At 40.6% G+C, this 27,203-nt stretch overlaps 1 protein-coding gene across 11 annotated transcripts in view; it reads left to right on the forward strand.

Moving 5' to 3' along the window:
• The window catches only part of CDC42BPA (CDC42 binding protein kinase alpha), a 189,121-nt gene that overhangs the window by 39,846 nt on the left and 122,072 nt on the right, over positions 1-27,203 (forward strand). For all 11 annotated transcript variants that reach the window (XM_070401243.1, XM_070401236.1, XM_070401237.1 and 8 more), the window contains exons 3-4: positions 16,177-16,260; positions 23,534-23,629. In XM_070401243.1, the coding sequence (XP_070257344.1) occupies positions 16,177-16,260; positions 23,534-23,629 (180 nt within the window). The remainder of the gene's footprint in view (positions 1-16,176; positions 16,261-23,533; positions 23,630-27,203) is intronic.

Genomic DNA, 27,203 nt, shown 5'->3' on the forward strand with positions numbered 1-27,203 from the left:
ATGCTTTATGCTATGGTAAGTGATATTTAAAACAATTTTATATTCAAATAGTATGTTGTTAATATGTAGATACAACACTGATTTTTGTATCTGACTTTATTTTCTAAATTTACTATTTTAAAATAGTTTTGTGTTGTTTTGGTTGCTACTTTTTTGTTTTGCTAAGTAAGCAATCATTGAGACTAGGGGCAGTTTAGTTTCCTTTTCCCTTCCAGATTTTATGCCTTTTATTTTTTTATCTTAACTTATTGCACTAGTTTCGACCTCTAGTACAATGTTGAATGGGTGTCATGAGGGTAGACATCCTTATTTATTCTTGAACTTAGGAAAAAAAGATTCAGTGTTTCACTATTATTCTGCTAATTGTAGGCGTTTTCATCAGTGTCCTTTATTTGATGAAGAAATTGTCTTCTAAAACCAGTTTGCTGAGAGTTAATAAATGTATTAATGGGTGCTGAATTTCTATCATCTGCTTTTTTTGCATCTCTTGACATCATATACATTTGCTCTTTTATTCTGTTAATATGGTGGGTTACCTTGATTGACTTTTTTCAGTAGACTATTTTTTAAAGCAGTTGTAGGTTCATAGCAAAATTGATTAGAAAGTACAGAGTTTCCTTATAGTCCTGCCCCTGCACATGGAAGCCTTTCCAACTCTCAACATGCCCACAGAGTGGTACATTTGTTGCAGTAGGTGAATCTACATGGACACATCACCGTCACCCCAAATCTGTAGTTTACAGTAGGATTCACTCTTTGTGTTGTACATTGTATTGGTTAGAACAAATGTATAATGACACACATACCATTATATAGTACTAGAGGCCCGGTGCAGAGATTCATGCACATTGAAAGGAAATTAATTAGAAGGTGGCCTGTGGGGCGGGACTGGGCAAGACGGGCCAGATACGCCCTGGAGTGAACCTCCCGAGGTCCCTCCCCGGCCGGCCGCACCTGGGGTGGAGTGAGTGGGGTCCCTCTGGCAGTTGGGGTCCCTCAGCCTGGCCTGCAGGGTGTTGGGCTGAAACCGGCAGTCCAGCATCCCCGGAGGGGTCCTGGAGTGCGAGAGGGCACTCTGCAAAGTTGCTGTCGCTTGGCAGCTTCTACATTGAGAGTCTGCCCCCGGTGGTTAGTGCGTGTTATAACTACTGGTCAGATGGTTGAATGGTTGGACGGTCGCTTAGGCTTTTATATATATAGATCATACATAATAGTTTCACTGCTGTAAAAATCCTCTGTGCTCTGCCTATTCATTCGTCCCTCCCCACACCCTCTCCACAGCTTTGCCTTTTCCAGTATGTCATACAGTTGAACTCATATAGTATGCAGCCTTCTCAGGTTGGCTTCTTTCGTGCATTTAAATTTCCTTCATGTCTCCTCATGGCTTGGTAGGTCATTGCTTTTTGGCATTAAATAATATTCCCTTGTCCAAATGTGCCACCATTTATTTATCCATTCACCTACTGAAAAATACCTTGATTGCCTCCAAGTTTTGGCAACTATGAATAAAGCTGCTTATAAACATTCATGTACAGGTTGTGGTGTGGACATGAATTTTCAGTTCAGTTGGGTAAATACTAAGGAGTCAGGATTGCTGGATCATATGATAAGAGTGTTAAGTTTTATAAGATTGCCAACATGTCTTCCAAAGTGGCTGTACCATTTTGCGTTCCCACCAGCAATGAATGAGAGTGCTGTCGCTTCGTATCCTCATCAGAATTAGCAGTTGTCAGTGGCCATTCTAACAGGTGTGTAGTGGTATTTCATGGATGTTTTAACTATCGTTTTCTAATGATAGGTGATTTTGAGCATCTTTTCAGTTTATTTGCCATCTGTATATATCTTCTATGATGAGATGTCAAGATCTTTGGTTCATTTTTTTAAAGGGCTTTGTCTTCTGATTGTTCAGTTTTAAGAGTTCTTGGTTTATTTTGGATAAGTCCTTTATCAGATGTGTCTTTAGTAGATAAGCTTGAATTGATACAAATTCTAGCTTATCAGACATCCTACTCTTAATTTTTCAATACTTTTAGGGTTTATTAAAGTTTGTCTTATGCTCATAATATGGCCTATTACATGAACACTCCATGTTCATATAATTTTGAAAATAATTTTTATTCCATATTTGTTGCTTGTAGTCTTTTGAGAGAGGGAGTATTAAAGTCTTCAAATATAACTGTATGTCTATCCCTCTTATAATTTCGTCTAGTATATACAGTGGGGCCTTGACTTACGAGTTTAATTCGTTCCGAGACCGAGCTCATTAAGGAGCTCGTTAAGGAGCTCGTTAACTCAAATTACTCTGTCAACTCAATGCAAAAAATTGGCTGAGAGACAGCTGGTATCTCAAAAAACTCGTTAGTCAGGACACTCGTAAGTCAAGGCCCCACTGTATATTAATTATGAGACAAACTGATTTTAAAGTTTATTTGTGAAAATAATTAAGAATCATCAGAAAAACTCTTAAAAACTGGAATAGCAGATTCACTATATTTTACTTTTATTTTTTATCCCACTATACTTTAAAACATGTCATAAAGCTTCAACAGACAGCACATAAATAAGAAGTTCAGAAATGGTGGCAAGCACACATAGGAATTTATTATTTGCTAAAGGCAGCATCTCTAATTAGTGCAAAAGAAATTTTTTAATAAATGGTCTTGAGACAACTGGATAGCAAATTGGCAACATCCTTTTGTGAATCCCATTAAAATGGTTGGTATTGAATAAAGTGGTGATTTTTTTAAAATAGTAAAAACTGGTTTCGTCCAAAGTAGTGTTTGTTTTTTTTAAATTACATTTATTGGGGTGACATTGATTTATAGGACCATATAGGTTTCAAACTAGTTTCAGGTGCCAAACTAGTTTTACCAAGGGATTAGAGGTAACTTAGATCTTTATCTAGTAGGGACCACTTAGCTTTGTTTTAAACTGTTCTATTAGGATTTATACTCTGCAGCTAGCACAGCAATTCCAGCCAGTGTTAGAATTGTTTATGCACATGGTCCAGGCTCATTGCATAAAGCGTCTGTTAAAAAGAAAATCATGCTACGGAGAGGAACAGGCGGTGTGCAGCGCTGGAAGATTCAGCAGATTGAGGGTCTTGGGGCAATGTGGCCTTCTTTTTTTAAAGGATTATTATCTCTCCTCCTTTTCCTAATCTGGAAAACGACTACTTGCAAAGAGGTGCCAAATACATGTGAGAATTTAAATCCTCTTAGAAATTACTATTTTCATTCCTTTAGAAACCTGGTCAAACCCTTCAGGGTCTCCCTCCGTTTTGCTCTGTGGAGATGTTCTGGTGGGGGAGGGCTTGGAGGTTGGTGTAGCAGGATTTGGAGCAGCAGGCACTGTGTAGAACTAGTCTATGTGCAAGTCCTTATTAGGAGATTTAAAGAGCTCACTGCCTTGTGAGCAGTGAGGATCAGTTCTCTCGGAGGCTGAGATGTAGCCAGGGTTTGGAATTATTTCCTGTGTAAGAGAGAGAGCTCTGTTTAACCCAGAAAAGATAAACTCAAATAGTGTACACTGGTTTGGCCTAGTCTAGTCTTTCAGGTCCTAAAGCACACTAGCCATTGATTGTCTAAACTCTTCAGTCTTATCTGAATTTAAAAAATAGAAGGAATTTTCACCCCCATCCCAGGCTTACTCAAACTTGCCACATTAAACACACACATACATGCAGGGATGGCTGGATACAGTTAAGGTTCAATTGTGTCTCCCTTCCAACCTTCTCAAAAAACTTCATGTTGAAGTCCTAACTTCCAGTACCTCAGAATAATTTTGAGGGATTTCTCTCCAATTATATTTCTATTCATAGGTAATAAAATTGGGATAATTTCATAAACCTTAATATCTAGCTTTTTTAAAAAAAATTAAATATGTTGTCTTTTTCCCATGTGTTAAAATATTTCTTTATAAACCTGATTTTTAATGGCTTCATAAAAGCTCATATGTAGATATTTCTGTAATTTACTTAACAATAATATTAAGGTAGAACGTATACTTTGAATGTAAGGATTTCCCTCTGTCTGTCCACTGAAATTTCCCAGCACCTGCAGTAGAATCTACTACATAGTAGGTGCTGAATATATATGTTAGAATAAAGAAATGGAATATTTAGGTGGTTCTATCTTTTCTGTATTAGAAATGACATATAAATAATCCTGTACAAAGCATTTTTATACATAATGCTTTCACTGCATTTCAGATGATTTTCTAAATCATTTCTTTTAGAATAAATTTCTAGAAGAAGACCTTGGTGGTTGAAAGAATATAGACAAAGTAATAGTTTTTCGATTAGTTTTCTTTTCTGTATGAAATAACTGTGGTTCTCTATTTTTATACTTTAATGCTATACATTTTATATAATAGTTACATTCTACAACAACCAAAAGGTTGTTGTTTTTAGTTTTTGTTTTTTAAGCACATTTCTTTTTATTCAGGGAGCAGCTAGTAATCTTGTGACTGGAATATAGGGTGTTGCTGTTGGTGAAAGATGAGAATTGGAAGGTCATTTGGGCAAAGCAGTTGAATGACTCGGTATGCAGTGCTAAGGAACTCAGGATTGGGAGTCCTCTCACCTGTGAATAAGCAGAATAGTGATACAGTCCGAATTCTTTTAGAGAGGTGGTGCTGGGGGGCGGGGGGAGGGGTAATGCAGAGGAAGGAGTAGACAGAAGAGACCAGAGGCAGGGAGACCTGGATTTCTCACTTTCAGGCCTCTACATCGAATCAATCAACTTTCATGTCCTAAACATCCTAAGTCTCCCTTGAATGTCATCCTCTCTCCCCTCATTAGATCCTCAGGCTCTTAAACCTCAGCTCCTATTGCAGCCTTCTCACTTCACTCCCTGCCTCAGAATCGTTCTCCAGAGACCTGCTCTAGCTCAAGCCCACTATGAAGAATGGCTCTGTCACCTTCAGTTTAAGGTCTGGGTGATTAACAGCGGGCAAGCTCCTCCACTCGGGATCTCCCGCCTCATTCCTTGCTCGTCCGCGCTGGGAGGAAGAGCTGTCTCAGGGAGGAAAACTACTCACTGTCCCTGGACATCGTCACCCCGCCCTCCCACGGGTGCTTCTTGCTTCTGTGCCTGGCTCAGGCTGCCCCACTTCCCCAAGTATCCCCACTCTCCAACCAAACCCACGTGGTCCCTCTTTTCTAGGGTTCATTCGGGTGTCAGGCACCGCTTCCAAGGAACTTGAATACATTCACATATTGTACGTCTCCCATCCCCACTCTGCCTTTTGGGTCAGGGATCTCTCCTCTGCTTTTTATAGGACCTTGTGTTTACCTCTTCTTTTCATGATGTACTGTGATTATGTTAGGTATGTTTCCCATACTGGACTGAGAGATTTTTGATGTGCAAGGACTCTTGTATTTATCTTTTATTCTCAGTAGTTAGCATAGCATCTGCCTTATAGTAAGGTGGCAAAAAATGACCTTATTATCATTTTTGCAGATGAAATAGTGACAGCTTCAACTAGGTCAGTGGTAGTGAGAAAGAAGGGGGGAGGGAGGGACAGTTTGGAAAGAAGTCACTTGGGATGTCAGTGATGAGTTAAAGGTGTAGTAGTCATAGGTGATTGAGGTATGCAACGTAGAAGGTGAGTTTCGTATACAGGTTTTTGACTTGTTAAATTTGAGATATGTTCTGAATATTCTAGAGATGACTAGTAGGCATTTCAATATATGGGTCTAGATCAGTGATGGCGAACCTATGACATGCGTGTCAGAGGTGACACGCGAACTCATTTTTTTGGTTGATTTTTCTTTGTTAAATGGCATTTAAATATATAAAATAAATATCAAAAACAATAAATCTTTGTTATACTATGGTTGCAAATATCAAAAAATTTCTATATGTAACACGGCACCAGAGTTAAGTTAGGGTTTTTCAAAATGCTGACACGCCGAGCTCAAAAGGTTTGCCATCACTGGTCTAGATACTAGGAGATAGATTTAGGAGTCATTAGTGTTAGACAGACATGAGCAGAGCAAGGACGATGGGCCAGGCATAGAAACTCATCAGGGCAGAAAGCCCCGGATGCCTAGCAAGTGGCAAAATGGGGAAAAAAAGAACCTTGCCCCCAGGGTAACCTCTGCTCCCCTAGCACATCGCTGGTCAGGAGGTTTAGACCCCCTGACCTTTTCCTCCCTAAAGATAACATCTAGACCTCAGTTGTATTTCAGCTCTAGGCTCAGAAAAGCAGCAAAACCAGACAGAGGACACTATGGCTGCCTCAGGACATTGACTCATGACCCCTGCTCTGGCACTGACCCATCAGTGGAGACCCCCACCCTAAAAGAGTGCACCTGGAAAGCTGATGAATATTCTATTGAGTCACTCCGCTGAGGACTCCCCTAAGGTTTCCACCTGTAAGAGAGAGAGAGAAATATGCTCAGGACAAAGGACCCAGCGTGCTCTCCCTCCAAGGAGCACGCCCCTGCCATTCCCTTCCGCTCTCCTGCCCCCACAGGTCTGTATCTCCCAACCTCTAAGGGACCCCATGAGACTTGCAACCAGGGGAGCCATGGGCAGAAGCAGCTTGTCCCGGGCTCACCCCCTGAGCCTGCCTCCACGTCCCCCTTCTCTCTGACTTCTCAGTGAGCCAAGAGGCCAGCCTAGGCTCTCCTGTTGCTTCTTCTATGCCCGTCCTTGTTTCACTGTCCTAAGTGCATTTTTGCTGCAATCATGGGCCCAGTACCCTTTGGCTCATCCCAACCCCTTTTTCGTAAATAAATTCAAATTTTATTTATTCACTGTCTGCGATGGCTATTTAGCCTACCCATGCACCACTGACTTTAACCTTTCACGAGGCCCGGTGCACAAATTCATGCACCACTGGGGTCCCTCGGCATGGCCTGCAGAATCGGGCCGAAACCGGCTCTCTGACATCTCCCAAGAAGTCCTGGATTGCAGGAGGGCACAAGCCAGGCCAAGGGACCCCACCGGTGCATGATTGGGGCCAGGGAGGGACGCGGGAGGTTGGCCAGCCAGGGAGGGACTGTGGGAGGGCTCCAGAGCGTGTCTGGCCCAACTCGCTCAGTCCCGATCGGCTGGACCCCAGGAGCAAGCTAACCTACTGGTCAGAGCGTCTGCCCCCCTGGTGAACAGTGCGTGTCATAGCAACTGGTGAACTGTCTGCCCCCTGGTGGTCAATGCACATCATAGTGAGCTGTTGAGTGGCCTTAGCATATCATTAGCATATTATACTTTAATTGGTTGAACGGCCGACCAGACAACTGGACACTTAGCATATTAGGCTTTTATTATAAAGGATGTATAAATTGGGGCATTTGGAATAGTTAATACAAGTCAGGAAGGAAAGGATATTCAAAAGGTGGTGTAGCGGGTCCTTGGGGAACAGAAAAAAGAAAAGGGGAATATATTGATTGTCAGCAATGTCCAATAATGAAGAGAGGTTAAAGCAGGTGAGAATTAAGAACAGTATGTTTTATTTGGTAATTGGAAGGTCATTATTGATCTTTGAGAGAATAATTTCAGTCCAGTAGAGTGAAATGAAACTAGATTGAGTAGGTGATTGAAAGAGATTGGAAGCAAATAAATGTTGACTGAGTGGAAAAAGCAAGCATGCACTATTTCAAAATGTGCTTTTTGGAGAAATGATGCCTTACAGAAAAGGGATGTGATATCAATTTCTTTAGGGGAAGATAGGGTAGCAATAAAGTTTTTGTTTTATTTTTGGTTGGGAAATGGTCTTGGAAAAGCTTGTCAGTTGATATTCAGGAGCTAGAAGAGTTTGAAGTTGAGAAACAAATCTTAATGGGACAATGGCAAGAAGGAAAGGAAGGGGAGGGTCTAGGGTCCAGATCTCAAATGATTCTTTTAGCCTTGAAAAGTGGTGGGGATATTTCTTCGTTGGGCTCTAAAGGAAAAGAAGTAAGGATAAGTGGAAATGTAGAAACATTTAAAGATGGCACGAGGGAAGGTGAAGGGTGTGTTTTTAAGGAAGTAGGTGACCAGGTCATTGCATGTGAGGGGTAGACAGGAGACGGGTGGGCCAGGTGGTGGTGACAGTGTGACACGGGTGTTTAGAAGATTGGGAAAGGACAGAGAATTAATGGTGGGATGCAGGTAGATTTTAGGGGAAAAAGGAAGCAATAATAAAAATACTTAAAGAATACTCTTTTTTTTCCATGAAAGGGACTAGAAAAAGAATAGTCACTGGAGAATTACTTGTAGTTACTCATTGGGATTGTGAGGCAGATAGTCCAGGGCAATGGTATTTGCTCTACAGTCCTCATGCCAAGAAATACTGAAAATTGGGGTGGAGGGCTGAGGAGTGGGCTGCAGGAAACAGAAGTCTGGCCATCTTTTGACTAGGAATAAGTCCTCCCTGGTCACAGGCCATTGCAATTTAAACCTCTAGATTCAGCTCAGAGTAAAGCGTGACTGATAATATTTGAGATTCAATGTGAGAAGGTGTCTTTTTTCTTTCTTTTTCTTTTTGTATTTTCTTGCTCGATTATTTATATTGATTAAAGTATGTAAAACATTGCAGATGATTTACTCTGTTATACTAAGACAGAGTGAATTTTTGTATAGAAAAGTACTATTGGTTGTATTATGAGCTCTTGCTGCTTAGCTCTTCATTCCTGATTAAAATATCTCTGGTGTTCTTACATACCCTGTAGTATTTATCAACTAATAGACTTTGAAATGTAGAGACAACCCTAAAGAGATCATTATTTCCTGCAAGTTGTTCTGTCTATACCAGGAGTTTGTAAATAGCTGCATAGACCAGTGGATGGGCTTACCTCAGTGCGGATATCTGATTAGAGCAGCGTTTCCATCAATTATGCTTTTTCTTAAAAAACTAAAACTATGAAAATAAAAGCATAATTTATGTAATTCCTACAAGACATGCATAATTCACGGGAAACAACAAAGGAGCAAGAAATAATTGAAAATCAACAACTCTACGCATTAAGAACCTTCTCTCTACGACTCAGTTGTCAGTTACTGCTTAACTTAACGCTGGGTTTTCCTTTTTGCTTTCAGGAAACCCTTTAACTTACGCCCTGGGTGTTGCCTGTCCACAGTTTCCTGGTGGCTCACCGCTTCTGCCTGCTCCAGCCTTGCTCCGGCAGCTCCAAGGCTTCTGGGCTTCAGAGCTTGTTGTGAAAGCTTGCTGCTTTGGCCTGCTACCCCTGCTTCAGGTGTCAAAAGCTTTTCATTAGCTTGCTTCCTCTAATCACTATAACTAGGCCCTCTGTGTCTGCATCACCTAGTCCCAGGGTCTGAAAGGAGAGTTATTTTTAGCTACTCATCCTTCCTTCAAAACTCTTGTACCTTGGGTCTCCTGGGATCAAGGGAGAGTAAAAGAAGTTTGACGTTAATACTGCATGATTCACTTTTGATAGCCTCTGCATATGTGGGGCTAGTCTTTAGTCCATGGGGCACACTGGTGTGGGCGTACTGGATTTTTATAGCCAGTGTCTGTTCTGATTGGTCGATGCCCATGCTATACCAATTCTTTTTGTTGTTGTTTTTTAATTTTTTTTTTTTTTGAGAGAGAGAGGAAGGGAGAGGGATAAAAAAATAGAAGCATCAATGAGAGAGAAACATCATCAATCAGCTGATTCCTGCATGCCCCCTACTGGGGATCGAGCCTGCAATCCAGGCACATGCCCTCACCGGGAATTGAACCATGATCTCTTGGTTCCTAGGTAGATGCTCAACCACTGAGCCACACCGGCTAGGCCTTACAAATTCTGAAGTGTTTGACTATACCTATTGTATATGTAAATTGTGTCTCCAGAGAGAGGCTACCTTTAGCTGTTTAGTAAATTCCTTGTAGTGCTTTTACTTTGATTGTTAAAGGGACTTAGTATTTTTTCATTAAGTATTTTGAACACAAACTGATCACTAACAGAGCAGTTTATAAAAATAAATAGTGATTTGCATGCATATTAACAGTGATCACCATTAACATGTCATTAGATACCAAGATTGTAGGCATGATGAATGGGAGCTCTCTTTAGGACCCAGAGAACTGTTCTGTACTTAGAGTCAAGAACACTGGGTCTGTAATCCGCTGGTGAGGACTGCAGAACTACTTTAGAGTGGTGTTAGAATTAAATAAGGCCATGTGAACGTGCTTAGTCCAGTGCCAGGCACAGAGTAAGATTTCTATAAATGGGAGCTGCTGGTTATTATCATTAAATAAGTGATGGTAAAAATTATACAGGGGAGAAAAAAGGAGACAAAGACACGAAGCAGTAAACAGTGAGCAGTCACAAACAGACGACAGACAATACAGGCTAAATGTAAAGTCAAGACTTTAAAAGCCGTATGTATTGTTTAAAGAGCAACATGAGCTGGAATAATATGTTATACACCCAATAAATCTTAAAAAACACACTTGTATCTCTTTTATCAAAGAACTTCTTTGAGTTTCAGTATCATTTTAGTACTATACTTGAAGCTGAGAGTGATGCCATACAACTTTCTGTGTATATCTGTCTGTATGGATTACAAGTCATCCATCATTTATTCAACAAATATTTGTTGAATGCCTATTGATTGACACCCAGATAAGTTATAAATCATTCATCATTCATTTATTTATTGAGTACCTATTGCTTCTCAAGTACTGGGCATATACTAGGGAGCAAATGAGAATAAATTATTTATGTCCTCATAGAACTTACATTCTAGTGAGTGTAACAATAAGCAAAATACGTAAGTAGAATATATGGTTTGTTAAATAATAGGAAGGAGCTAAGGGAAAAAGCAAGCAAAGAAATGAGATAGAAAGTGTGGAAGGGAGTGAGGGAGTGAGAGAGCAAGCCGTGCAGCTTCAATGGGGGAAGACTATTTGAGACCTTAGGAATAGTCATACGTGGGAAGGCCCTGAGGGATTGAGCCAGGTGGCCAGTATGTCTGGAGCAGAGTGAGCTGGAAGGAGGGTGGTGTGAGATCTGAGAGGCTGGAGGCCAGAAGATAAGTTCTAGTAAGGACTTTGACTTTTACTTGGAGAGAGATCGGCAGCTGCTGGAGTTTGGAGCAGAGGAGTGTTGTGATCTGAGCTGTGTACCAGGATCACTGCTGCCACACTGAGCATAGGTTGTGGGCGTTAGGCAGAAGAGAGGCCAGGCAGGACCACCCAGGCAACAGGTCAGGTGGCTTGGAGTTGGAGGGACAGAGGAGGGATGGTGAATTCTGAGTGTGTTAAACATAGACTAGAATTGCAGAACTGCATGGCAACTGTTTCTTGGATGTTAAAATTCTATGTAATATAGTGTAAGCATTCCTAAATTATATATTGTAGCTATGTGATGATACTTAAGTTTTGTTTAAGAACTCATTCCTTTACTTGTCATCTACTGTTTGTTTTTTTTCAATTTTTCTAACATCATAGTGCTCTTAATGTGAAGTCTTTAAAGACATGTTTATATTTGTTTAAAAAAGATATCTTTGTTTTTTGTTAAATGTATAATCTTGCAGTCCATACTAAATGTGCTTTTCATTTTAGTCAAATAAATAAGAAAGGACATTTTTACATACTGCCCTCATATCTCAGTTAGCAATGGTTCTTAAAATCTAGAACCTGGAGTTACAGTTCTAGGGAAATCCTTTTTTTTTTTTTAACTTGTCTTCTACTGAAATGAATATAAAAATGACTTGTAGGTTTAAAGGAGAAAAGCAAGATCAATTTTTATTTTGTTATTTTATCAGCTTCATGTTCTTATCTGATCATGTCATCAATTTGATAATTCAAGAATATTTCCTGAACTGACATTTTTATTTCATCACACCACATCTCTTTGGAGTAAAGTTTATAGGCAACTCATGAAACTGGTACAAGATAGCATTGAGAATGTTTTTCATCCTTACAGCAGCCTGGCATCCCTGATGACCTCATAGATGTATAGAATGGGTCTCATTTGGCCCTTATTAGCCACACCACAATACCTCTATAGTTAGTGCTGATTTCATGCCAAGATGAGGCGTGGTATTCCACACCATTCCACTCCATGTTTCAAATTTTGCATGTTCCATACAGAAAATGTAGAAATGTGAGTAGAAGTCCTATCACCTAGAAACACCTATACATACATATGGCATAGAACTTTATTGGTATATATAAAAAAATCTAGTGTACAAACTTGATTAAACTTATTTTAAGCAGAAATTTGAACGTTTCCCTATTAAATAGTGTTTTAACAGTATTTTCAAGAATGTGTATACTTTTCTATAATTTTGTGATATATTTAGTCAATTTCATCTTTCAGGATATTTAAATTATTTCCATTATTTTACTATTGAAACCTACACTATGGTAAATATTGTAGCTTAAATTTTATTTGTATATATTTTCAATTGAGAATATTTCTTGCTATATTTCTATGTATATGGATGTGTCATGGCTATAAAATTATGGAAAGTTAGAAGTTGAAGAGATCAAAGTTTCTTATTTCATAGTTGAGAAATTGAAGTAATGGGGATGTATAATGTCTGCCACCTGTTAGTGGTAGAGCAAGCGACAGTTAAGAGATTGAGCAAAATGTCTTAGTGCAGGGCCTGGCACATACTAATAGCTAATACTTACTGAACACTTACTGAATGCCAGGCCCTGTGTGAGCACTTTATACTTGTTTATTTCACTCTTTATCACAACTGTGTAGGTAAGTACTATTGTTAACTCTGTTGTATTGTTGAGAACACTGAAGTTCTGAAATGTTAAGTTATTTTCCCAGAGTTAATATAGCTCATAGCAGAGCCAGGATACAGACCCAAGTGGTCTGACTGCAGAGTCGGTGCGATCACCACTGCCCAGCAGCCACGATAGGTGCTGGCTCGGTGTCTGAGTGTTCATGAGTGCCGGGTTGTTCCATGCACACCTCCATAATCCAGAGGGGGTTTCGGTTCCAACACTTTTTGGATTTTAGAAAGATAATTTAGTTCATATGCTCTGTGGTTGTTTTTGTTGTTGTTGTTGTTTTAATATATTTCTTTATTGTTTTCAGAGAGGAAGGGAGAAGGAGAGAGAGAAACATCAATGATGAGAGAGAATCATTGATCGGCTGCCTCCTGCACGCCCCCCACTGGGGATCAAGCCTGAAACCAGGCATGTGCCCCTGGCCGGAATCGAACTCAGGACCCTTCAATCTGCAGGCTGTCACTCTATACACTGAGCCAAGCCGGCCAGGGCAATATATGCTCTGTTTTATATAATACTCCTAATGAGGCTTGGGCAGCACCTCGTAAGGAAATGCATCAGTGTTTCTGAAGCATGTTTATTCAGTAAGTGAGATAAAAGTCAGAAAACAAGTACTATAGTAGCCCAGTGGCAGTGCATGCTGCCAAATGGATTGTGGAAACCTTTTGACTTTTATTATAGCAGGTGAGGGATGGCGGATTTACGTAAAACTCTTAGAAGATACCTGGCACTTAAAACACATTCGTGTGTTGGTGAAGACGACTCCTCCTAGCAGTAGTTATCAGCTGATAGGTACATACTCATAGGCATTGGGAATTGGTGAGTCATGTAGTGCTGAGCGTACTTTTCTCACAACCTGATGTCAGGATTCCCTAACTCACAGTAAGTCATAGGCACCTGGGTCTCTTCCCTGGCGAAGCATAGGCTAGTCTAGCCCAGGGCTCTGTCCTTCTGACCATTTGCACCCCCGCTGAGCCACATTGCCTCTCCAGAATAGCCAAACTTGTGTTTCAGCCTCTCAGAGACCTTGGCGAAACCCTGTTTCTCAAGTTTTTCTTGCTCTTTATTCCAACCTCCTCTCTTTATTTTTTTCCATTTTTATTGAGAAATAATTGACATGTAACATTGTGCAATATTAAGGTATACAAAATGATGATTTGATTGATACTCATATATACTGTGAAATGATAACCATAACAAAGTTAACACTTCCATTCCCTACATAGTTACCTTTTGTGTGTGTGTGTGGTGAGAGCTTTTAAGATTTTCTCCCTTAGCAACTTCTAAGTATATAATAACAACTAGAGGCCCGGTGCGCGGATTTGTGCACCGGTAGGGTCTCTTGGCCTGGCCTGCGCCCTCTCGCAATCTGGGACCCCTCGGGGGATGTTGGAGGCCCGGTGCATGGATTCGGCCCGATCCCCGCAGGCCAGGCCAAGGGATGCCACCCGTGCACAAGTCCTTGTATTGGGCCAGTTTCGGCCCGATCCCCGCAGGCCAACATTCATTTCCTCATTGGCCCAACACCCAGCCCCTGGGAGCCACTATTCTGTCTCTTTCTAGGAGTTCAACTTTTTTAGATTCCACATGTAAGTAAGATCTTATAGCATTTGTATTTCTGTGTCTGGCTTATTTCAATTAGCATAGTATTCTTTAGGTTCATCCACGTTGTCACAAAAGCACGATTTCCTGCCCTTTTTATGGCTGAATAATCTTTCATTGTATATATGTATGCTACATTTTCTTTACCCATTCATCCATTGGTGGACATTTAGGTTGCTTCTATGTCTTGTACAGCCCCATTTAAAAAAAGCATGAACCCACTAGGACCGTGATCGGCAAACTGGCTTGCGAGCCACATGCGGCTCTTTGGCCCCTTGAGTGCAAAAAACCACGTGCGGGCGCGCACGTACAGTGCGATTGAAACTTCGTGGCCCATGCGCAGGAGTCGGTATTTTGTGGAAGAGCCACACTCAAGGGGCCAAAGAGCCGCATGTGGCTTGCGAGCCGCAGTTTGCCGACCACTGCACTAGGAGACTAATTTAACTAAAACCCTTATTTCTGTAGCTATGACCAGATATGACTAAACACTGAAGTTATTTTATTTGAAATTGCGATATTTCCTCTTTCTTCCCATCATTTTAATTGATGAAAAGCTATAATCACAGTATTATAACCATTTATGACAATTACCAGGAAATGTTCTAGTGTATATAATATATTATACACTAATTTTATTATATGGTCATATTACTTTTATTGCCATCTGATACAGATATAAATGTATTAGATGCCACTGATGTGTACATTTGCTATTAAGATTTTTACAAGTTTGGCACCTGAGTTTAAACCTATTGTCTGTCCTTGGAAATATCCCGTTGAAGATACTCGGTGTAACATTTGTTCTCTCCTCCTGCATGTTAGTCCCATGTGTCTCCCCTCAGCCCCCAGTCACTGGAAACAGCCTTTGCCTCTTCTGTGGTCATTCTCAGCCCTTTACCTCCCCTGGAAGGGCCCTGGAATCTAGTCAAATGAAGCAGAGGAGTAGCAACAGAAACCTAACCAGTTTGTTGAGGGTGAAAATGTGGGCTTATTTATTTGTATTTGACAGTTTTTGTTGTTTTGTGTGTGTTTTTTGTAAGAGAACATTTATTGGGTAGATTACAGAGGTAGAAAAAGTAATTCCTAGAAGAAACGGGCTTAGAAAACAAGGTACAGAGGTAAAGGAAGGGCCCTTGTTGCTTGGGAGTGAGGAAGCTAATGCTAACGTGCCTGGGCAGGGAGGGGGAGGGGGAGCGGGAGGGAAAGGGGAAGGCATGGGCATGCTCCCGGGAGGTAGAGCGCCAATTTGACAGGTTTTTTTTTTATCATAACTAAAATGCAAAATAGTGAAATAGCTCTCCCATTGTTTGTTGGAAAGGAATGTATAGGGTCTACAGTTTGTAGAGCTGTTAGGCTTAATTGGCCTTTGGGGTATGTGTGTGTGAGAGAGAGAGAGAGAGAGAGTTGAGGGTTGTGGAATAGAGTATAAAAATATGTGGTGTGAAAATTAATGTCATTTGCAGTGTATTTCATGTTGCTTGATCCCCACAAAATAGATTTGTTTTGACAGTAGGCATTTGAGAATTGTGTTGGAATTTGGCATATAATATTTAATAAGCTCTAGTATTTCATCTTGTACATTAGTCAGTTTCTTAGTGATAGTACAGTTGAGTTTAAATTCCAGGACAGAAAACTGGAAAAGGAGGATGTAATGTGAAATCACCAACTGATACAGTGTTCACGATACAGTTATTTGTTTGGCACTTTTCATTAATGTAACTTTTCAACTGACAATGTTATTTGATTTAGGATCTTAGAATTTGAACTGCATGGAAATCATTGATAATTTTGGTATTTATTTTTTTTACAGAGAGGAAAAAGGAAAATGGATGACTAAAAAAGTATTATTTGTTGTATTTTAAAAGTTGTATTTTATTTTTCTAGGTTGCTGTAGTGAAACTAAAAAATGCAGATAAGGTATTTGCCATGAAAATACTGAATAAATGGGAAATGCTGAAAAGAGCAGAGGTAAGGTTCTAATTATTGGAATATTTAAATAAAATCTTAGAAATATTTAAGAGGAGATATAAAATTATAGAGAGCGAGTAGATCCTTAAATTTCACTTGGTAACATTTTATCTATGATGACATATTTTAAGGCCATAGAGACAAATTCAATAATTCACAATTGTGAGATAGGTATGATAAAAGTTATAATTCATGCTAATTTAATATTGTCTAAAAACCAAGTGGGAACCCTTGATGCGGTGCTTACACATTTATGTTCAAAGGAGATGTGTAAAAGAATTTCTGTGTAAGAAGAAATAATGTGGAAAGTTGCTTTTATAGGAAATTCAGTAACGATTGGCTTGAAGTTTGTCATATCTTGTTTCTGCCGTTCTGCATTTATTTGTATTCAGCTCCAAGCAATAGTCAGCAGAAGCTTGAACATGCCCTCTAAGAATTCTGTTTATTGCTGGTCATGCAGTTGAATTCATTTTCTTTTATATTATTAAAAAATGGTCATAAAATCTGCTCTTGCAAGAATTGTCCGTGTTGTTATGTTGGTGCAGGATTTCAGGGGAAGATGGATGAGAGTGATGTTCAACTGTCCAATAGTTGGTGTGGATGGTCAGAACTGGCATCACACATGAATTTGGGGTCGGTTCTGGACAGGGCAGGGCACTCAGGTCTCGGGGAAGCAGTTACTGGTATGGGAGCATCTCAGTCTTTCACTTGTAGAAGGGTCCTACACCGAGCATGCAAAGTTACAGCCCTGGAGGTTAGTACACTTTGTAAGAGGATAATGAGTAATTAGCCCTTAGAAGTCTTTCTTTATCTAGCAGTACGTGGCACAATCTGAAAAAGAACAGACCTAGGAAAAAGCAAAAAAGCATTTCGTTGATGTTAGAATTGGTACTTCATGATTTCTTTTGGAAATTTTGAAAACTATGACAAACACAAAGAAGAAACTAATCACTAGCATCTCATCATCTAGAATTAATCAGTACAGTTTTTGGCAAGTTTCTGCTTTCAGTTTTTTGTCCTGTGCATCTACTTCAAAAAACTGCACAAGCGAAATACAAATACATTCTTTCTGAACAAATAGTAGCAAATAACAGATAAAGGTAATGTACTCTGAGTTCACCCCACCCAGGTCCAGCCCCTCTCTACCTCCCACAGGTAATTACTATGCAATCATATCTTGTTTAAAACGTATCAGGGAACGATCATGGCACTCTGGCATATGTGCCAGTGCCCAATATATTTAATAACTTCAATCTTTTCTTTTGGGCTTCCCTAAGACTGAATTGCTGTATTGTCAATACTTGATTTTCCATTAGTAACACTGAGATTGAGTTTAATGTGTTGTATATTTATTGGGGACTTCTTTTGAAACCAACACCTATAGAAGGGAAATTAGGTGAAACATGATTGACCAGGGAGCAGGCAGGCTGTCCCATCATAGTAGCTTTGTTGATATAACAGGAGGTTTTGATAAAGCAGAGCTTGGAGCAGAAATGGCCCTTCGGAGTTGCCCTGCATTGGGCCAGATGACCTTTATGCACCTGCCTCCGTCAGTCCCTGGGTACAGGCTACCTCCCGCAGGACATGGCCTAGTAGGCTTTCTGCAGGTGAGGCACACCCTGCAGGAGCTGGCGGCATAGCCAGCAAGTGAGCAACAAGTCTCATTATTAAGAAATAGTAAATAATTATGTTGTAATCATTTCACAGAAATCATCATTGTAGTCAATTTAGTGTTTCAGAGTTAGAACTTCTAAAAAATTGAGTTATAGTTTGTACTTTATTTTTTAATCCTTGTCCGAGGATACGCTTAATATGCTTAATGATTTTTTAGAGAGAAAAGAGAAGGAGTGGGGGGGGGGGGGGGGGAGAGAGAGAGAAAGAAAAAGAGAGAGAAACGTCCATCGGCTGCCTTCTACACACCCCGACCGGGGATCGAACCGGAAACCTTTCCATGTACAGGACCGCACTCCAACCAGCTGAGCCCCGCCGGCCGGGGCTGCGCTTATGTTGATGAAGTTGGATGTGCTGGGAAAGAACTGTGAAAAGGCAGGATAACTGTTAGCTTTCATTGCTGATGGGAAGAAGTGGCAAAGTTGTAGATAAAACAAGGGGTAGTTTAAAGTTAAATATTATTTTCTTGAATTAGAACGCACTAGTATATCCTGTGTTTGAGGCAAGAGGGAATGGAAATTCTTCTCCCTGTCCTTTCCATTAAGTAGCTGAAGAGTCTGCACATTAATTATAAAACAAACATGACCAGGCTCTGAAAGGCAGAGAGAAGGTGGACCAACTAGGGGTTCTAGTTGAACAGCACTTCCTCTATGACAGTGGTTCTCAACCTTCCTAATGCCGTGGCCCTTTAATACAGTTCCTCATGTTGTGGTGACCCCCAATTTCATTGTTACAAATTGAACATAAGTAAAGCATAGTGATTAATCACAAAAACAATATGTAATTATATATGTGTTTTCCGATGGTCTTAGGACCCCTGTGAAAGGGTCGTTTGACCCCCAAAGGGGTTGTGACCCACAGGTTGAGAACCGCTGCTCTGTAACGTCGGGTGCATCGTGCCGTCTCAGAGCACGTGCATGTGAAATGCAAGTCAGAGGGACTGTGAATGATGTCATCAGAGATGTGCCGTTGACTGTCCTGGGTGCTCCAGTTGGTGTATCCCGGGTGGAAGTGATTTAAAAATAATTTTTACACATTGTGCTGACCCTAGAATTTATCCACTCCCTGGATTAAACTCCTCAGTAGTGAAACCTCTTGGGTTTGGGGGACAGGTACACATTAATCTTTAGTAGCTATTGCTAAATTGTCTTTGAAAATGTGTTTGTTGTCTCCCTCATTTGCCAATTTTAGATGTTATCAAATAATTTCTCTTCCTTAAAACGTTTTTTCTGACAAATAAGTTAAAAAGTGACATCTCATGTTTGGTTCAGCCATCAAATATACATTGGAGATTTAAAAGTAAATTGATGTCTTGGTGTATAAGATCTGACATTGGATGCCTGGCTGGTGTGGCTCAGTGGATGTACACCGACCCAAGAACCAGGAGGTCATCAATTCGATTCGTAGTCAGGGCACAGGCCCGGGTTGCGGCTTGATCCCCATTGGGAGGGTGTATAGGAGGCAGCCGATCAGTGTTTCTCTTGATGTTTCTACTCTATACCTCTCCCTTCCTCGCTCTCTAAAAACTCAATAAAAACATTAAAAAAAGGACCTGATATTGGAATTCTTACATTTTTCAATTTAAAATTCCACTTGTTTATTTTTTTAAAAAAAAATGAAAAGTTTTGGTTTTTCTCCCCTCGAATATTGGAATAATTTAGTTATTATTTGAAAGAATTTCTCTGTCAATATTTTATAGGAGATAGAAGTCTAAACGAGAAGCCAAAAGTACATATAGTCATGAGTGGATTTTCTTGTTTTAACACATGATTTCCAAGTACTCAGGTAATTGGATGTACTGTATAGGAATGTATAAGAATGTTGCTCTATGAATGTGTACCTATGGATCTAGGGAAGAGAACCATGTGACAGTTTTGCAGAATTACTATTCTTTTTATCTGGGCCATATTAACTTCTGTCTTATCATAGGTATTCCTATTGCTCTTTCTCTTTAACCAATAGCCCATTAAGGATAAAATTTAAACAATAAAAATATCAAACTGCAAATTCATCAAACCCATCACTGTCCCCAGCAGAATGTTTGGTTGAATATAAACTGAGTGATAGGATCTGAAGAAGTCATGTGATCTCCAGTAACCCCTCCTACTGGTCATTGCATTCTTAGAGACTTAAATGTTCTGTTTTTAAAGGGGAATATATTTTTTAAAATTCACTGTGTTTTTTTAAAGGGCAATTGAAGTAAACCTGGGAAAAGGGTATCTCCTAGACCCTCAGAGCCTTTATCACCTCTAAAGTTTAGCAGCAAACACAGCTTCACAGCAGTTAAATTCTAAAACAGAACTTAGTGGTGAGCATGCCAAGTGATTCCACTTTCTCCCTAAAATGAACCAAAGCATAATGTAGATTTTAATAACCCAATTAAAGGGTTTAATCTTTAATTGCCTTTAATATTTTCTCTGGTGATACTATTTTATACATGTCTTTGGAAATTCTATTTGATCAAATAAAATTTATGTAAATACTTATTAAAAATCAGGATACCTAATAAGGGTAAAATAGGTAATGTTAATTGTTTTGTATGTCATCGCTGTTGAATTTACCTTGTGCTAAATAAGTATGAAGCACCTATATGTAGAGTACTATATGATGATTTTTCAGTGTGTATGGAGTATGGTACAACCATTAAGAAAAATTAGGTCTCTAATGGAAAGGTGTTTAGATATATTGTTACTTAACCAAACAGCTTACAGAGTACTGTGATCTCATTTGTAAAGAAAAGATAGGGGATATGGGATACCACATGAATTGTGTATGGTATGTGTGTATAAGCTTATGTATACACAGAAATTTTCTGAGAAGATATTCAACAGAACTTACATGGTACCCTCTGGACACAAGTGGATAATGAAAGTAAGGGGGACTCATGGAGATTTTCAGTTTCTACTTTACTTTATAATATGGAAATATTCTCAGAAAAAATAAAAACTTTTACAAATTAATAAGAAAAAAACAAACCATAACCGGTTTGGCTCAGTGGATAGAGCGTTGGCCTGCGGACTGAAAGGTCCCAGGTTCGATTCCGGTCAAGGGCATGTATCTTGGTTGTGGGCACATCCCCAGTAGGGGGGGTGCAGGCAGCTGATTGATGTTTCTCTCTCATCAATGTTTCTAACTCTCTATCTCTCTCCCTTCCTCTCTGTAAAAAATCAATAAAATATATTTAAAGAAAGAAAGAAAGAAAGAAAGAAAGAAAGAAAGAAAGAAAGAAAGAAAGAAAGAAAGAAAGAAAAGATAATTCATTAGAGAAAATGGACAAAGGGAGTGAACAGTTCAGAGAAAGTTCAGGTGTTCAATAAGCATATATGTAAAGTTATTTATCTGCACCTATAAGTAGGAATAAATTAATGAAGAGAACAATAAGATATTATTTCACACCTATCGTATTGATACACACTTAAAAGTCTAATAATGCCAAGTACAGTTGAGGATGTGGGAAAAGGGTAGATTTCATATAGTGGGGTGAGGGTAGTAATTGGCACACCACTTAGAAAAGAAAATTGGTTTTATGTGGCTGCAGTTGAAAATGCTTCTACCATTTCTACTTTAAAATGTATAATCTAGATAAACTCTTGTGCATTTGTACAAATATATTCATTGCAACATTGTAATAACATAAAATTGGAAATAACCTATGTTTTCATGATAAGGAGGTTGCATAAATTTCTTAGTATTCAAACATGGAATATCATAGCAATTAAAAGGAAAATAACTCATGACTGAGTAAAAAGTAATCAAGTTGCAAAAGAATAGATAAAAATTATACCATTTGTGGAAATTTTCAGAACTCTTTTATTATTTTTTTAGTCACAGACATGTGATCAAAGCATATGATGGGAATACTACTAGTATATGCTAACTTCAGATTATCTACACTAATAAAAGAGAAACATGGTAATTAGCGTACGACCGCTACCCTTCCCATTGGCTAATCAGCATATCCTTATACAAATTAACTGTCAGCCAAGATGGCGGCCGGCAGCCATGCACTGAAGTGAGCAGGGACTCTTGCTTGCTTCAGTGACTGCGGACTACAACGTTCCCCGCCTAACTTGCCGACCTCTCAGCTGCAACTCTAAGCAACTATGTACTATGTTTCAAATGAGAAGCTAAACAAAACCCCAGAAACCAGTCGAACTGAAAGCCAGCTGGACCGCAACATTGTATCGATGTTTTCAGCAGCAAGGCCTCAGAGCTAAAGTTGGCCCAGAATAAAAAAAAAAAAAAGAAAACAAGGAGCGGTTGGGAGCTTCAGTCACTTGCCAGCCGGAAAACAGCCCTCAGCCCCTCACCCAGACTGGCCAGGCACCCCAGTGGGGACCCCCACCCTGATCCAGGACACCCTTCAGGGCAAACCAGCCGGCCCGCTCCCATGCACCAGGCCTCTATTCTATATAGTAAAAGGGTAATATGCCTCCCGGCACTGGGATCAGCGGAGCAGCGAGGCTCCCGGCACCAGGATCAGCGTGACAGGGGGCAGCGCCCAAACCCCCTGATCGCCCTGCGGCTCTGTGTGTGACAGGGGGCGGGGCCACAACCTCCCTATCTGCCCTGCTCTGTTCCTGACAGGGGAAGGCAGCCCAACCCCCTGATCAGCCCTGTTCTGTGCCTGATAGGGGGGAGCTCCCCAACCCCTTATCGGCCCTGCTCTGTGTGTGACAGGGTGCGGTGCCCCAACCCCCCCCCCCCCCCCACGGGCCCTCCTCTGTGTGTGACAGGGTAGAGCCATAACCTCTCCATCGGCCCTGCCCTGAGTGTGACAGTGGCGGCGCCCCAACCCCCTGATTGGCCCTGCTCTGTGAGTGACAGGGGGCAGCGCCCCAACCCCCTGATCAGCCCTGCTCTGTGCGTGACAGGGGGTGGCGCCCCAACCTCCCCAACGACCCTGCCTTGAGTGTGACGGGGTGGTGCTCCAACCCCCCAATCGGCCCTACCCTGAGCGTGACTGAGGGTGGCATCACAACCTCCCGATCCGCCCTGCTCTGTGCATGACGGGGTGGCGCCCCAACTCCCCAATCGGCCCTGCTCTGAGCCTGACCACGGGCTGCACTTAGGGATTGGGCCTGTCCTCTGCCACCCGGGAGCAGGCCTAAGCCAGCAGGTCGTTATCTCCCGAGTGGTCCCAGACTGCGAGAGGGCACAGGCCAGGCTGGGGGACTCCTCCCCCCCACCCCCCAGTGCACAAATTTTTGTGCACCGGGCCTCTAGTTTATTATATCAGGGGAGGAAGGGAGGAGAATCCAATAGTAGTAGGAAGGCTACAACTTGTATCTTATTTCCTTAAAAATAAAAAGATCAGAAGTAAATGTGGAAAAATGTTTAGTGTATTATGTAGGTGGTAGGTTGGACCATGAGTGTTGAATGATGCTGTGTGCTTCCTGATTCTTTGAACTCTTAATGGTATTTGAAGCATACTCCTCCAGGTGTCTGATTTCTGGTTGACTTGTTGAAAGTCATATAATAGTGGATGTACTCTTTTTCCAGAATAGCAAGTATAAGAAATACATTGAGCGAATGTTTGCATAGTGTATTTCCTAGTTTTACATAAAGTGTCCTCTATCTAAAAAGCATTTTCTCTTTTCAGACGGCATGTTTTCGTGAAGAAAGGGATGTGTTAGTGAATGGAGACAATAAGTGGATTACAACTTTGCATTATGCTTTCCAGGATGACAACAACCTGGTAAGAATCATGTTTCCAGTTTTACTGAGAAATAATTGACATGTATCACCTAATAAGTTTACAGCCTACAGCATGAGGGTTTAATTTACATATAATGTGAACTGATTTCCACAGTCGGTTCAGCTAATACCTGTTTTCTCATGTAGCTACAATAAAAAGAAAATCAAAAGGGGAAAAAATCTCCTTGTGTTGACAGTTCTTAGGACTTCCTCTCTTAACAGCTTTCTTATGTGTCCTGGAGCAGTGTTAGTGATCGCATCGTGTGTGCATTATATCCCAGGAGTTATTTATCTTACAACTGAAGTTTGTACATTTCTGCAGTCCCCACTCCCCGGCTTCCCACCTCTGGTAGCCATGAGTGATTTCTGTTCCTGTGAGTCTGGTGTCTGAAAGGACTAAGGTGTGAAAGATGAGAGGAAGGCTAGTGTGATTAGAGGACAGCAAGGAAGGGAGAAAGATATGAAATGAGGCTTCCAACGTGTGGATCATGCTGAGGAATTCAGATTTTATTCTGTTTTTAAGTTGGGTTTTAAGGGGAGTGTGAGACAGTTTTATATTTTACATAGACCATCCTGGCAGCAGTGTGGGGATGGATTTCAGGAGCAACTAGAGAACGAGCTCTGGCCGGGTGGCTCCGTTGGTTGGGCATCATCACATCCACCAAAAGGCTGTGGGTTCAGTCCAGTCAGGGCACACCCTCGGGTTGCGGATTCATCCCCAGGCTGGGCGTGCACAGGAGACACCTTCCGATGTTTTCCTCTCTCACCGATGTGCTGGAGTGGAAGTCAGTGGAGGAGAGGAATGAGAATGACTCCCAGTTTGCCATGTCTGCTTTGGTGGGATTCAGTGGAGAAACGGGGACAAGAAAATTTGGATCAGATGGGAAGATGGTTCATTTAATGTGGCCTGTGTTAGCTTTGAATGTCATGTGATTCATTTATGAGTCTGGTGCGTCTGAGGGTGAATAGCACTACACATCTGGGAGTTCCTATAAATCATATTTCAGCAAACTATGGCCTGCAGCTCAAATCTGGCCCACCACCCATTTTTGTATAGCCTGCAAGCTAAGAATTGTTTTTATATTTTTAAATAGTTGAAAAGAAATCAAAAGAGGAGTATTTTGTGACTTGTGAATATTATATTAAATTTTAATTTCAGTGGCCATGCAATTTTATTGGAAAACAGCCATGCTGTTGATTTATGTATTGTCTACGGCTGCCTTTGCACCACAGTGGCTGAGTTGACTATTGTGACAGAGACTGGCCCTGTGACAGGGAAACACACTGCATGTGTTACTGCCATTGCTTTGCAAATTGCAGTGACAGTTATAACTTGATAGCTTTGGAAGTGCTATATATATTGCTGTATTATATCATTGTTAATAATGCATATGGATTATGACAAATTAAGAAGAAAACGATAGACTTCAAATATCATTCGTTTAAAGCACAGCAGAATGTGGATTATTTTGTTAACAAATTAAATGACAGCATATTGTTTATTATGCAACTACACTACAACTGTACTAATAGAAGCAAATAAAAATGTTTGCACACTGAGCACTCATTCCAACATTCCTAACACAGGAGAACAACAGTCAGTAAAGTTAGAAAATTTAAAACAGAATATCTTCTCATAGCAGAATTACTTTACAAAAATAAAAAATGACATGAGGTTGCAACTGTAGGAAGTTCCTTGAGTGGCTCATTTGTTAGCCAAGCAAGGAAAGCCTTACACCAATGTTGAGATAATTAAATCATGTCTGATTGCAGCAGCCAAAGAAATGTGTCCACAGAAAATTAACTTGTCTAAGACTTTTAGCCTTTTGGTGAGAACAGTTGCTCAAGAATTGAGGAAATTGAGAACAACATCAATCGTTGATTATAAAACCAGGGAAATGATTTTGAGTGGTTTTCTTTGGCACTTTGAGTTGAAAAATGTTACTGATTCTGCTCAGTTCTTGTTATTTGAAGAGTCAATGCTGAGTTTGAAGTAACTGAGAAATTAGCCTGTATGAATAGTTTGTGTGGTACAGTTATAGTCAATAGCATTTCCAAAGACGTTCAGAAAACAGTAACCTGGCACAAACTGAATTGGAATCTGTACTGATGTATTACAGTGGAGAGTGATGACATGTGTGAAGCAGAAAGAGGCCTAGTTGGACATATACACAAATGGTTAAATATTAGGTACTGTAAGCACCTCATGCTGTCTTATTAATCAGCAGCAAATATTTTAACCTGTCATGTGTTATTGAACCAGTAGTATCAACGTTGAACTTCATTAGGTCTCGTGGACACAAGTGTTATCATTTTCATGAATTTGTGTCAGAAATCAAAGCTGAATATCCTGTCCTGCTATATAATACAGCTGTTCAGTGGTTTTGTAGTGGTAACATATTATTGCAATATTTTGAACAAAGGACCAAGGTTGAAATATTTTTGAACCAAAATACCCATCCTCAACCATTATTATGAAATACTGAATTGCTTTGGAAAACAGCTTTTTCTGTAGACTTCATATGTTTTTAAAATATATTTAACCTAAATTACAAGGCAAACCAGCACTTTCATGGAAAACTCACACTGTGGTGAATTCATTTTGACAGCTAATGTTGCTTGAATCAAACACAATGTCAGGTTGCTTTATTTATTTCCCATGCTGTCAAAAGTGAAAAGAAATGAGATCTTCATTCCCATACAGATAAAAAGAAGTGAGGTCTTCATTCCTACACAGGTTTGCAGCAGATAGATCTTTTGAACTCAAACTATGTATAGTTCTAGCATTGATTTTGGGGACTTGGTGCAAGTGAAAAGGAAATGTTAACAGTTAAAAATCCACTTACCTGGCCAGTTGAGAACTTCCACCTAACCTTCAGTTAGAAGTGATTAATTTGCATTGTATTGACATGCTTAGAGTCCCTCTGTGGGTTCAGTTAATTTGCTAGAGCAGCTCACAGAACTCAGGTGAAAGAGATGCACAGGGAGAGGGGCACAGAGCTTCCATGCCCTCTCTGAGAGCACACTGCTCTCAGCACCTCCACTTGTTGGCCAACCTGGAACTCTCCAAACCCCATCCTTTTGGATTTTTATGAAGGCTTCATTACACGGGCATGTTTTTGTTTAAATCATGGATCAACCATGATTGATTCAATCTCTACTCCAGCCCATTTTTTAGAGGCTAGGGGTGGGCGGGACTGAAAGTTCCAACTCTCTCATCTTGGTTGGTTCCCCTGGCAACCAGCTCTCATCCTTAGGTTACCCTAGGAGCTTTCTACAAGTTGCCTCATTAACATCAACTCTGGTGTAGTTGAAAGGGGTTTGTTATCAATAACTAGAGGTCCGGTGCACAGATTCATGCACTGGTGGGGTCCCTCGGCCTGGCCTGCGCCCTCTCGCAATGTGGGCCCCCTTGGGGGATGTCAGACTGCCGGTTTCGGCCCAATCCCCGCAGGCCAGGCCCAGGGACCCAACCAGTGCATGAATCCATGCACCAGGCCTCTAGTATGCATATAAGATCTTTGGTTAGTCTCTTCCTGCCCTCCCCCTCCTTCCCTCTGAGATTCATCAGTCTG

Source organism: Myotis yumanensis, unplaced genomic scaffold, assembly GCF_028538775.1.
Source record: "Myotis yumanensis isolate MYYU_CA2020_CCGP unplaced genomic scaffold, mMyoYum1.0.hap1 SCAF_22, whole genome shotgun sequence".
Taxonomy (NCBI): Eukaryota; Metazoa; Chordata; class Mammalia; order Chiroptera; family Vespertilionidae; genus Myotis; species Myotis yumanensis.